We start from the raw sequence: 14320 nt of genomic DNA, 5'->3' as shown, positions 1-14320 counted from the left end.
TAGTGACTAGTAATGTTGATTAAAAGAACACTATAGGGTCAGGAACACAAACCTGTATTCCTGACCCTATGGTGTTAAAACCAACATTTAGGTGGCTTGCCCCCCCCACCTTACCTACCTTATTTCCAGTTCTCCATAGGTTTGCTGCTGGCCCCGCCCACGATCCGCCTCTTTGGCTGATATCATTAGAATTGATGATCTCAACCAATCCACTGCTTTCCCACAGGGTAGATTTCTCCAAGGAGGCAGGGCTGGGGCGAAAGCAAACGCTGCCCTGGCCAATCAACAACTCTTTATAGAGCTGCATTGAATCAATGCATCTCTATGAGGAATGTTCAGCGTGCTGAACGGCAATGCTGCACACTGTGCACCACTGCCCCAGGAAGCACCATACAGTGGCCATCAGAGGAGTGGCCACTGGAGGTGTCAATAGGCTTTAATGTAAACACAATAAAAAGCCTGCAGGGACTGACTATACTCACCAAAACAACTACATTAAGCTGTAGTTGTTCTGGTGATTACATTGTCCCTTTAACCATACAATTGCAGATGTTTGTAGGGCAAACTTTCCATTACAAACATCCTAAACCAGCCTAAAAGTGCAGATTTCTTGCTAATGTGTGCATGTGAATGCATATGTACTTTGTGTTTATGCTGTGTGCATTATATTTATATATGGACTTGTGAATAATGTGTGAAGAAAATTGTTGTTGGGTAGGTGAATTTGTTTGCAGTGATGAAAAAATATAGGTCGTTGGGTGTGGCCGCGATGTGGCTAGGTTTGATGGTAGGTGTAGGTGGCAAGTAGGTATGTAGATGATGGGTATGATGTGACAGGTGGGTGAGTGAAGACATGTGACTGAGTGGCTGAACGTGACTGGGTTGGTAAATCTTTGTAATTCAGGGGGTAGGGTGAATGTGATTGTATTAGGTATGTCACAGGGTGAAAAGGGAGGCCTGGAATCTAAAAGACCCTTCCAATAATTTTTTGGGAAATAAATGTTATGGGGCACAATGCAGTTTTTCTTTGAAACTACCTACGATATAGGTTTGTTTTTGTATTTTAATGTTGAAAAAAAAGAAAAGAAAAAAGACTTAATTACATTTAAATCTACTGGCAGCATCCGTTCAAAGTCTCTTAGCACAAGGGTTCAAATTATTGGAATTTAATATGAATCACTCTGTTGGAGAAACATTGCAAAGTGAAATCACGCAGGCCTGAGTATGTGAAGTAGTCAATATTTTCAAGGTGTTTGTTTCATTCGCTTGCTCTGATTAACCAGATAAATTTATATCATTAAAATCTGTATTCTGTAGGTGCATTTTTGCTCTATGTGCTTCATTGGATAATTTTCAATCATGTCATGTCCTATATAGCCACATGCAGCTTAGGAATTTGCAGGTATTAGTGGTGAATTGTGATCCCAAAGCAATTACACAAAGTTTAATATCTGAGCTTGGTTGGAAATAAAGCTGGAAGTGAATTAATGATACAATAAAATAAGCTTTTTTTTTTTAACCTCTCATTTTATGAGATTTGCTCGCTACATGGTATACTGTACAGCAAGGTTATAATCGGAATGGGAGGCTTCTGAGGTCTATGACAATTGCAAAACAGTACCTTTAATGCCTTAACTAATGTAAAAACACTAACATTTTCATGGACATACAAAAACGCAAGTGTGGAAGCAAAAGTTATACGGTAGTGCTACTAATTTAACTACAACAAGAAAATAAGGTTTTTTTTAAAAAAGGCTACACTAGGCAAAATAACTTTTTTTTTTATTGTTTCTAACTGGTTTTTAAAAACAGCTTTATAATTTAGAAAAGGAAGTTCAAAAGCCCAAAGTTGTCCAGCGTATGCATACAACCACACGTAGATCTCACTGGACGTAAACATTGTGTTTGCATCTCTATACAGACAGCCTATTAATCCTGAAGCATCCAAAACAGAAAAAAATAAAGAAAAATAATCTAAATCACTGGATGGTTAACTGCACTCATGTCAAACAAAGGTGAAGATAATAAAATCCAGTGTTTTATCCAGAGGCTTTCTTATCACTATGGATTACTCTACACATCCAAACTCATTTCATTAAATAAAAATGTAAAAAGCGCACACACAAATAGTTTATAAGGATAAAACATTATCACAAAAGACTGCATGTAGAGACAAGCACAACAACAACAACAAAATATATAAAAATAAAAAAAAGGATTAGTAAACTGAAGAGCACGCCTTCAAAACAAAAAAACGGACTGGACTAACAGTGATCACAGAACTGGAAGCATGGACTTTATATATGAGAATGTCAGATTATGTTAAATTGTGTTCTAACTACAGAAAAAACGAGAACACTGTTGTTAAAATTACTATGATGAAACATATATATAATACAGCCAGGAAGCCACAAAAAGTATGTAACTATACAAACTACTGGTGGAGTATTAATTATTTAAACTTCTCACAATAATATACTAGATACTCATGACAGGACAGGCCCACTATATTTATATCAGAATTTCACCCAGGATCCTGCTCAACTGCTCTCGTAATAATAAGAAATTATGGAAGAATAAGATAATGCAAAGAGGCCAGTTATGTTCTATATAGCACAGCTCCTAAACTCTCAATAGAACATCTATCTTGTTTTCACCCCCCACTTCCATATCTTTCCTAAGGACGATTTAAAGGGGCACTGTATGCACTATAACCACTGCAGTTCATTGTAGCAGTTGTGAGTGTTAAAAGTCTTTGAGCACCATTGCCTGTGTTTTTGTTTTTACCTTGTTTTTTTAACCAAATTTGACAGTGTAAACAAAAAAATACAGGGCTTTCCGTCACACCCACAGACTACCTTCTCTTCAGTTGCCTTAATATTGGAAAAGCTTTACTTTCGTATTACCAAGGAATATCACGTCCAACCCGAATGGCAGTTACAGACTGAGATTGTTGAAGGAGAGGTAACCTGGTGACATGATACTATACCTCAAGTCTTGGACACTTTCCCCTAGTTTTTCCAAGAGAAATTTTATATCTTCCACAATGTCTTCATCGTCATACTTCTGCTGTTCCAAGTTCTCCAGCTGTTTCAGCACTTTGCATTGGATCATGGCTAGAGCATACTCCTGTCGTGTTTCTCTTTCGGTGGATTTTTCTAACAAGTTCTGCAATCAGACAATTTAATTTAGTATATCAAGATGTAACCCATTAAAATGGATCTATATTTTCAGGCAGTGTTTTATATCCATTTTAGAAGCGGTTAACATTATGCTTTTGGGCAGAGCGAGCAGACCATAATGACGTTTGACATTTCTTTTTCATTATGTGGGCAACATGAAGCCAAATAGAGATGACCGCATGCAGCCTTCTTTTGGCCCAACAGGATATAGACGGTTTCTGTAAAATCGCAGCATGTAAATCATGAAAGTATGGATGGCAGTATTTGTGTATATTCTCTGAAGCTCAGAATATTATGCTTTATTTCCAAATATTCAAATTATATGCAGAGCAAGACACAAAGGGGAATGGAAAATACGTCACATCACATGAAAGCAAAATCTAAAATCCAGCACTATAAGAAGATGTTAAATAGTATTATTTGATAGATCAATAATTTTTGCTATGGTAAAACACACTATTTTACATTATTTTAAACAATAAATGAACAAAACTGTTATTGATAAAGCAGAAAACAACTACAACATAAAAACTGAGAAATTAGAGGAAATGTGGTTAATATGTTGCCAATGTGCCTATATGCATTAATAATGTAACATCTAGATTGAATATAAGACAATATAAGATAATAAAGCTTTCGATGAGCATAAAAAGGTACTCTGCCACGTGTAAGGCTAAAACGATTAGAGTACTATTAGAGCAAAGCATTATAAACAGTTCTTTATGGTATATTTTCTTTTATTATTTCTCCTGTTTTGGGGCTCTAGACCAAGAGCGACCCACTTGGACATTTTGCACAAACTGGATGTTCTGATAAAAATGTATTAAATTAATTTAAAGAGTACACTTTTACCTGTCTTGTCCAATAACAATAATGTGTTACCCTAAAAGCAATGAAAACTTTACATCATTGCAAAAGTTATGGCGCAGAGAGGACCTTGTTCCCTTGCTTTTGTCCAGTGCTGTACAACTGTAGCAATTTTCAAAAATGTTAGCAGCTATCAGAAGCTATTTACATTTCTGTCCAATTTACACAAATTCAGTCTCTCCATCTTCTGTGGCGCTACACAATAGCAAAACACATTAGCCAAGCTGTGAATAAAGTGATAAAAACAACACGGCTGCCATCAGCTTACTCATCCTTTGTAAAGAGTGAAATTGCAGCAGGGTTTGAAATATGTATAAGATAAACTTCTGCAAGACAACAATTTATGATCAAAGAAAACCCCCACAGGAAAAAAAAAAAAAAAAAGTTACATTGGTTGAACACGTTTGTGAAAGTGCTCAAATTTTAGGAACTTTGTAGATTGTGGATTGGTTTATTTATTTGTAGATTTGTTTATATTTTTTTTAACCCCTTCAGGACTGAGTCAATAGTGCACGTTCTGATCAAAACAAAACGTAAACAAAAACTGGAATTTGCGCTATATGTCTGTTCACCCGTAGTTCCCCTCTTTCATATTATATGCACCCACACTTATTATATATCATTTTGTTCAGGAGAAACAGGGCTTTAATTTATCATTAACTATTCATATATGGAACATAATTCATTATGAATAAAATTTTAAAAAAATGTGAGAAAATAAGATTTTTTTTAAATTTGTATTTCCGTCTGACATTTTAGCTGTGAATGTCATAATACGGTTAGGTTTTACTGCACAAAAATGCACATATTTGTCTCACAAGTACAACAGTATCCCCCATTAACAGGTTTTATGGTGTTTTGGAAAGTTACAGGGTCAAATATAGAACGTTCCATTTTCAAATAGAAATTTGCCAGATTGGTAATGCTACCTTTGAGACGGTGTGGTAGCCCAGCAATGAGAATTACCCCCATAATGGCATACCATTTGAAAAAGTAGACAACCAAAGGTATTGAAAGTGGGGTATGTTTAGTCTTTTTTAGTAGCCACTTAGTCAGAAACACTGGCCAAAGTTAGCGTTCATATTTGTTTTTGTGTTAAAAAAGCAAAAAACTAATATTTGGCCAGTGTTTGTGACTAAGTGGCTACTAAGAAAGACTGGACATACCCCACTTCCAATACCTTGGGTTGTCTACTTTTGCAAATGGCATGCCATCATGGGGGTAATTCTCATTCCTGGGCTACCATACGCTCTCAAAGGCAACATAACCAATCTGGCAAATTTCAATGTCAAAAAAATGAAATGCAAGCCCTTATATGTGACTCTCTAACTTTCCAAAACACCATGAAACCTGTACATGTAGGGTACTGTTATTCTCGGGAGCCTTCACTAAACACAAATATTAGTGTTTTAAGTAAAACATATTACAACAATAATATAGTCCATAAAAGTGCTGTTCGTTTGTAAAAAATGCAAAAAACGTCACTTTTACTTAAAATATCATCGTTGTAATACAATTTACCAATTTGAAACACTAATATTTGAATTCAGCGAAGTCTCCCGAGTAAAACAGTATCCCCCATGTACAGGTTTTATGTTGTCTTGGAGAGTTACAGGGTCAAATATAGTGCTTGCGAATTAAATTCTCAGCACTTTCTCCCTGTGTTGTCAGGTATGTCAATCAAATTTTAATTAATCAAATCACCTAATTATGTTAAAAGATTACTTAAATATACACGTAGAATTTTAATATATATGCATTTATAGGTATTTAAATTCTACGTGTATACTAATGTAATCTTTTATGTAATTATATGTATTTATCTATATATATATATATATATATATATATATATATATATATATATATATATATTTATTTGCGGTTATTTGCATTATATATAGATAGATAGAATGACATTCTATATACAGTATAAGTGTATTTTGTTACCAATATATATATTAATAACAAAATACAGTTAGAATTAAATTACATATGTATATATAATTTATATTAAATTTTGTTTCAATATTTTATTTATTAATTTTATTATTTTATTTATTTATTATTGTAATTATACGTATTTATATATATAATATATGTGTATATATCTATTATATATATAATATATGTATATTATATATATGTAACGTCATTCTAAGTGTATTTTAATACTAATATATGTACTTATATTAGTATTAAAATACACTATGTATGACGTTAAATATATATAATATACATATATATTATATATAAATATATAATATATATACATATATTATATATATAAAAATGCATTTTATTTATTTTAACCTGACTAATATTTTTTTTTTACACCTCCTACCAGCAGGGGGACTGTCTAACATTTTAGACAGTCCCCCTGCTGGCAGATCCACAGCCAGCTATAGGGGGCCATGTTATCGCTCTTTGAGAGCGATCACATGGCCCCTGGGGGCCTGATTTGCCATGGGGAGGGCTGCCTGGGCTGTGAGGCAGTCCTCCCAAAGCAGACCGCCGGTAAGGTAAGTATACCGGGCGCTCCAGGGGCTTCAGCCGTTACGGCATGCTATGCCGTCACAACGGCTTTAAAGCCCACTTAATCCGTGACGGCATAGCACGTCGTAACGGCGTTAAGGGGTTAATACTTAAATACATTAAAGGGATATATAGCCACCAAAACAACTTTTGATTAATTAAGCAGGTTTGCTGTATAGATCATTCCTGTGCAGTCTCACTGCTGAATTCTCTGCCATTTAGGAGTTAAATCACTTTGTTTATGCAGCCCTAGTCACACCTCCTATGCATGTGACTTCCTAAACCTTCCTAAACACTTCTTGTAAAGAGAAATCTCATGTTTACATTTCCTTTATTCCATAAATGTAATTTATAATCTCTTATCTCCTGCTCTGTTAATAGCCTGCTAGAGACTGCAGGTGCCTCGTGTGTGATTAAAGTTTAATTTAGAGTGAAGGCGTTGAAAACTTTTAAGTTAAGTTTAAGATCAGACTGACAATTAAATCACGTTTCTGTTTATGCAGCCCTATCCACAACTCTCCCAATTGTAACTCACCGGTTCCATGAAAAATGTTTTAACTCCTATATTGCAGATAATTGATCAGGGAGACTTCAGAGGCAATATCTAAGCATTAAAATGGCTTTACTGGGCTAAAGTTGTTTTGGTGCCTATAGTATTCCTTTAAACATGTAATCATACTCCTACATACCACAAAACACAAACAGTTAAGAAGGCCATTGGCCCTTTGTTTAGATAAAAGCATTTGTTTTTCATCGTATCATATTGTTTGTATAATGAATACAGTGACGCGTTGATAACCACTTCCTTGCAAATGTTGCATTTGGGACTCAAGGTGGAGATACTGAATGTGTTCCCAGCTTTCCACATTTTTTATAAGTAACAATATGTATTTTGCTTCTGTTTTATTTTTGATCCATTGTCTCGTTATCAGTTTCTTTCAATATTTAATGTAGACCGCGTTTTAGCGTCTCAATGAAAGGTTTTTAAAATGGATGTTTTTCATTGCCTCACTGAAAGGTATTTTAATGCGATATTTCCCATTTGTGTATAAATCAGTTTAAGGCAAGCTTTTCAATGTTCGACTGCAGCCTTGATGTGAATGTATGGCCAGCATAATTCAGAACCTAGCAGTGCGAATAAGTGTTGCAAATTGCAAAGAATTTCTACAAACACCACCTGTCTCAATAATCTTTAAATGCGAAGTGCTTCCTTTTACTATTTACCCAGAATGCTGACTGCTGCTGCCACATAATGCTCAAGAAAAGCTCCTAATCTATTGAACTGACACCATGATTTTTATCTCTGAACATGATATGATTTGCATGCGTCCCCTGCACAAACTTATATAGTTACAGCTACACAAAACAATCAAAGATCATTACACACCCTTGTTTATCTAGTAATACATTAGCATTTCCATTATTCCAAGCTTCTTAATTTGTTTTTAACTTTATTTTGAGATGGTGAGATTTGATCATTAAATTCGGTAAACCTATAAGTGCTGTATTCAGGAATACATTTTAAAAAATCATGATTCAGGACTTTGCTAAATCTTGCTTAACTCTAGTTAGTATATTCAAGGTCTATCTTGTCAATAAAGCACAGATTTCAGACATATGGTAAATAGTTTTTTTTAGGTACTTGGGAAACATAGCATGCATTAACCGTGAAGAGGGTTATATGATATTTGCTTTTATTTTGTACAATTAACATAACATGAACTGTGCTATTGCCCATTGATATCATGATTTTGACTTTGTAAGAGCTAATACATAATAAATAGACTTACTTTGAAAGCTGCTAGAATGATCCTTGTCACTTTCTCTTTGACCGATTCTTGGAGAATATCGGACAATACCGGCACAATGTTGTATCGCCGAAGGTGCTCACACATTTGTGGGCTGAATGCCAGTAGCCAGAGTGAAAATATCATTTGATATTGCAGCTGGAATCCACATTTGTTACTCAGCACTGCCATTATACTGAAAAAGGCAAACACATGGAAAAAAAGTTATTTGTTACAAAAGCTAAATAAATGGACTAATTATTAATGCAGAGACATTTTTAAAAACTCCTCAATGCGATCCACATTATCTCAGTTTTCTTTATTTTTTTTATTTCAATATTTTTATTGAGGTGTTTGTGCAACAAACATAAGGATTAGGACAGCGCCCTATTTCGTAGATAATGCGAGAAACTCATTACCTCAACGTTTGCCATCACTCACTAGTCACAATAGTCTAGTGATCTCTGCAAGTTGGTGGGTGCACCACAATTTGCAAAAAGAATAGGTTAAATTACTAAATGTATAAGTGAGCCCAAAATGTAAATCTCAGCATGGACTAACCAAAGCAATTTAATATGTTCCCACATTTTCAGTATTATTTTACAAGCATTTATTTAAGAAAAACAAAATGGTTGTACTATACACACAGTACATATTGTTATACATACACAACTCAAGTTATCAACATTTTAATTCTTGGCAGCTAAAACCCAGATATGTGTACAGCACAGCAAACATCTCTGCATGGGCACAATAAATGGAAGGTTTAAGATAAACAACCCTGGTCCTTGAGCCCAATTCCTAACTTCATGACCCAAAGTTTCCAACACTAGCCATTAACCCTAAGGTCTAAGTGCTAACTTGGCATATTTCCAAACTCCGTTAATTTGCCGTTATACAATTAACTATATGATACATACAAAATGTACTAACACATTCACCCAGACATTTAAAGAAGCATCCTTGTCCTTGTGAGGGTTGCAATAGCAGGCTTTGAATTATTGGGCATTCTTTGATCTGCATTCGTTTGGTACAGGGCAAATTCTGTCTCATAGCTACACATATAAACACCATAACTTGATTTATTATTTTAATGTGTATGGGGGATCCCTGTGAAGGACAGGGAAGGTCAAACAATGACGTGTTAAATTACTATTCTCTTCATCATATTATCCTTATCAATCTTGATTATTATTTTATTATTTATATAGCGCCATCAGACTCCGTAGCGCTGTACATTTTATTATTTATATAGCGCCAGACTCCGTAGCGCTGTACATTTTATTATTTATATAGCGCCATCAGACTCCGTAGCGCTGTACACTTGATGACCTAATCATATTCTTTAATTAATTCAATAATGCATAATGTATACATACACAGTTGACATCTCCTAATTATTATATTAGTTCACTGTTCCAGCCATAAACTGGCAGATGTATAGATATTTCAAAATATTCTTATTTCCCTTCCAAATCTAATGGCAGAGATGTGGCATGGACATTCAGAGTTAACTTTGAATACAGTTCTTGGCTATTTGTAAGGAAATTCTTTGCAATGGAGCAGATTGGAAATTATGTTCAGTCTGGAAAATTATATATGGTGTCAAAGAAACAAAAGAAGTCTATACAGAAATGATGGGGCTCTCTTACTAGGTTAACCGCGCACAAGAAGATTGAATATGCACAGTAAATCACAGAAGTACATGTATAAGTATTTTGATAGAGAATCTTGTAATGTTGGAGTTGAAATAAAAAGTACTTTTTAAATTCACGCGGGTAGGCATGGATAGGTATTATGGGTATTACATAGGGTATCATGATGGGCTCAATGTATTTACTTATAGTTAAAGGAGTAAACCTTTTTGAAACATTAAATATCATTAATTATATAGACAGATTTCGAGAAATGAATCTCTGACAGCAGTTCTGTTTCCAGTGGTCTGCCATATACATCTGACTCACAAGCATTGTATGTATTCATGTATTACAGCCTTACTATGTATAAAGAATTCATTATGCATATTGACAGTTATTCCTCACAAAAAAAAAAACAATATTTCAAGACTAAAAACCTTGAGAAATGAAATCCTTCACATTTCTCATATTTTTGATAAAAAGAAAAGGTTTACTTTGAATAAGAACGGATTAATATGAAAAATAAACTTCAAACCCCCTAATTTTGTCGCTTCAGCTTTAGGTACCTTTTGCAACATGTCACTAATTACGTTATGTCACGGCACAGCCCGAGCCCTGCATACAGCAAGGCGTGGCCGCCCCTTTAAGAGACCTGGCTGGGTTTGAACTCTTTTTTCTGCTTTCTGACCCCTTGTCTGGGTTAAGCAGTGCTGATCCACCTGCAGCCCTTTTCCAATTAGGGTCAGCTGCACCTAATTAGCAGGCTGTAAAAGCTAGCCCTGCCTGAGACCTAGTATCTGGTCATTTTGCCTGTTTGGCGTTTCCTGACGGATCTTTGATTTGCTACTGACTGATTTCCTGGACTCTGACCTCTGCCTGCTTTACCGACTACGTTACTCCGCTGCCGGCCCTGACTTCTGCTTCTCGTCTGACCCTGCCTTTGGATTTCCCCTTATTCTGTACTGTGTTTTGGATTTTGCCTCCTTCCTGTGCCATCTCCTGTTACATATTCCCCAGGTGACTGTTACACGTTACCACTTCCCTCTGACAGAGGAAAGAGCAGATATATTTGTCCGTATCATCAAATACTCAGAAAGGGAATATGTACTGGAAAAAGACTTCTGAACTGTAAATGACCCAGATTATCGGTTTTCTTTTAAATTGATATAAGCATTTAGCAGATTACACCACAATCCAGTTCACTAGAAAATTACACCACAATCCAGTTCACTCTATGCCAACAGTTAAAATGGGAAGTAGAAATCGATACAATGTTTCATCCATTCTCTGATTGTTTTTCTTCTCTATGCTGACTGCCAGATGCAAATGAAAGAGCTTACAACAATGACTGACAGGGAGCGAAGATGGAGGTGCCCAATTGCCACATGAAGAGGTGTTCATTTTAACATTTTAATTTATTTTTCACACCTCGTAAAAACGTATTAGTTATGTATAAGAACTAGGAAAACATGATATTAAAAAAACTTGGAAATGACAGTTGTCCCTTTAATTCTCTTTATATAACAAATAAGTATCTTTATATTTTTACTAAACACAAAAGCTCTCTAGAATTTGTATTTTCTTCAATTCCTATAGGTCTTCCCTTCAGTTATGATTTTCTGTTATGTTTTGTTGCATTCCTTATTTTTCCATAATCATGTTAATAGTATTCACAAGATGATCCTAAATCCATGGTGACAGCAATTGGATTCTAAATGCATTTATCATTAAAATTTAGAAAATCTCACCAGTTGACACCATCTGCTTCAACCCACGCAAAGCGATATTCATTAACGCGGAGCATCAGCTGTAGGCATCCAGCAACACACTGCACATACTGGGAACTCTGAAAAAAGTAAGCATTAAACAGTGTGTGAAATAAATAAAGATATATTGCTAATATTTAGGGAGTTTGATATGGAGAAAAAAAATACATCAATTTAAAAAAAAAAAAAAGTTCAATCTGGATTCTAAAACTCAAGGGATTGTAAAGCACTACAGAAAGTGGCTCGAAGCTCTATCTATTAAGAGAAAGAAAATTGGTGATTGAATTACCCACTCAGACATACTGCTGAAAGAAGAAATAAGTTATAACATGAATTTATCTTTACCCCTAAGATTGGAATAAGAATTAAAGTAGAACTATATCCCATGGCAGCATTATCTCCCAGACGTTCCTCTCAAGTGTCACGATATTATGTGCGCATTTCTGTTCTGAATCCTTTAAGACCTAGATTTTTCCTTATATGGAGTTACCAGATGTACTTGGCATTTTACAGGTCACCTTACGGTAGAGCATCGAGTTCAGTATGTGCAGGACACAGTTAACGGAAGGGACAAATAAAACCATAACGATAACACTGACAGGAGGTCAAATCCTTATAGACTTAACCATGAATGAGATGCATAAATGAGAGGAAAGATAGTAAATGTGAATTATTGTTTTGAAATAAATATGAAAATGAAAAAAAATAAAAAAGCGTTTTATTGTGAATTTGAAGCTGCAGTAAGTCAGGGCTTATTAATGGTCATGAGGAAGGTTTTAAGTAGAAGAATAAATAAATAAAATACAAAGATCAGAAGGCAAGGAAGAAAAAGCTTAGTCAGATACAACAGAGATAATTACGGGATTCACGCGAGTTCCAGAATGAGAGTAAATTTCCTTTTATTACTATTACAGCCTTCAGAGCCTGAATCCCAACTAACACCTTTATGGAGATAGAGAGAGATGGATAGATAGATGGATATCACACACACACACACACATAAACAGAAAGTAGAGGAATATATTATTATTTATATAGCGCCAGCCTATTCCGCAGCGCTTTACAATAAAAGGGGAATTTACCAAATGAAACAATAACAAAATGTAACAGGAACAATAGGTAGTTGAGGACCCTGCTCAAACGAGCTTAGTCTAGAGGAGGTGGGGTATAAAAACACAATGGGAAGGGTATTGAGGGAGATAGCAAATAGAAATGGCGGGAAAGTAGGAGAACTGGAGGTGAGAGTGGCACTTTAGGAGAGAGCAAGAGGAATGATCGAGAGATAGAAGTTACTCTTGGAGGCCCATAAGTATTCCTGAAAAGATGGGTTTTGAGGGACTTCTTAAATGATTGAAGACTAAGGGAGAGTCTGACAGGTGTAGGCAGGTTGTTCTAAAGGAAAGGAGCCGCCCGTGAGAAGTCTTGCAGGCATGAATTTGCAGTAAGGGTGCGAGCAGCAGACAGGAGAAGGTCACCAGTAGAGCGCAGAGACCGACCGGCCATGATCAACAGTGTCAAAGGCAGTAGAGAAGAGTTCAAGAAGAATTAGTATGGAGTAGTGGCCTTTGGATTTAGCTGCAATTATATCATTTGTAACTCTATTCAGAGCAGTCTCTGTGGAGTAGAGGGGACAGAATCCAGAATTAAAAGGGTCAAGGAGAGAGTTGGAATTGAGGAAGCAAGTCAGACTGGTAAAGACAATATAGCAAAATGTTAAGCCTTTTAGCACTGCCAAACTGACATGTGTTCCTGTGTTCAACTTATCATTGCAGCTCATTCAGCAAGACTAAATTATCACTCATAATTGGTCACCACGGATGTCAAAACCTGTTACTACTCACTATGAATGGTGGAGCCGGAAGAAAGAAGGTCAGGGCCTGATGAGTGTAAAGATCACAGTCCTGGATGAAACACAGAGCATCCACAGGTACATCACGAAGATGGCTCGCAGAGATGTACTGCTAAGGCATCAACAGATGGATGAGATTCCTTGGCAAGACAAACCTCTCCATGGAGTGTACTACTGATAGACAGTGAATGTGGCTCACATTGAAAAATTCTACCAGTGGTTGGAAAAGGTAGGACTGAGAGACAGCACTGAGGCACTAATCCTATCAGCACTTAGCAGCAGATCAATAGAAGCAAGTGTCTACAACAGCAGGCAAGGCACAAGGTGCAGACTAGGCAAATAGGCCTCTGACAATCCAGCACATAGTGGCTAGATGCAAGATATTAGCAGGGACAGCATACACGGAGAGGCACAACCAAATTGCTGGGATTATGTATTGAAACATCTATACAGAATATGGGCTGGGCCTGTAAGTCTAGACAGCAGATACTACACAGGGTAGAAAGAACAGAATGACATGGTTAAGATGCTATGGGCCAACCAACCTGACATTGTGGTGGAAGACAAGGAACGGAACACTGCAGTGGTGGTTGATGTGGCAATACCAAGTGACAATAACATTAGGAAGAAGGAACATGAGAAGGTGGACAAATACCAAAGGACTGAAAGAGATGCTAGAAAGGATTTGCAAAGTGGA

General features: G+C 36.0%; 1 protein-coding gene across 1 annotated transcript in view; it reads right to left on the bottom strand.

Annotated features, from left to right (window-relative positions):
• The window catches only part of ATP6V1H (ATPase H+ transporting V1 subunit H), a 111174-nt gene that overhangs the window by 61588 nt on the left and 35266 nt on the right, over positions 1–14320 (bottom strand). The window contains exons 9-11 of the mRNA XM_063450428.1: positions 11757–11854; positions 8375–8567; positions 2990–3168 (exon numbers count right to left, since the gene is read on the bottom strand). Of these exons, the coding sequence (XP_063306498.1) occupies positions 2990–3168; positions 8375–8567; positions 11757–11854 (470 nt within the window). The remainder of the gene's footprint in view (positions 1–2989; positions 3169–8374; positions 8568–11756; positions 11855–14320) is intronic.

Source organism: Pelobates fuscus, chromosome 4 (assembly GCF_036172605.1).
Source record: "Pelobates fuscus isolate aPelFus1 chromosome 4, aPelFus1.pri, whole genome shotgun sequence".
NCBI classification, from domain to species: Eukaryota; Metazoa; Chordata; class Amphibia; order Anura; family Pelobatidae; genus Pelobates; species Pelobates fuscus.
This window is presented reverse-complemented; position numbering and strand designations above follow the sequence as displayed.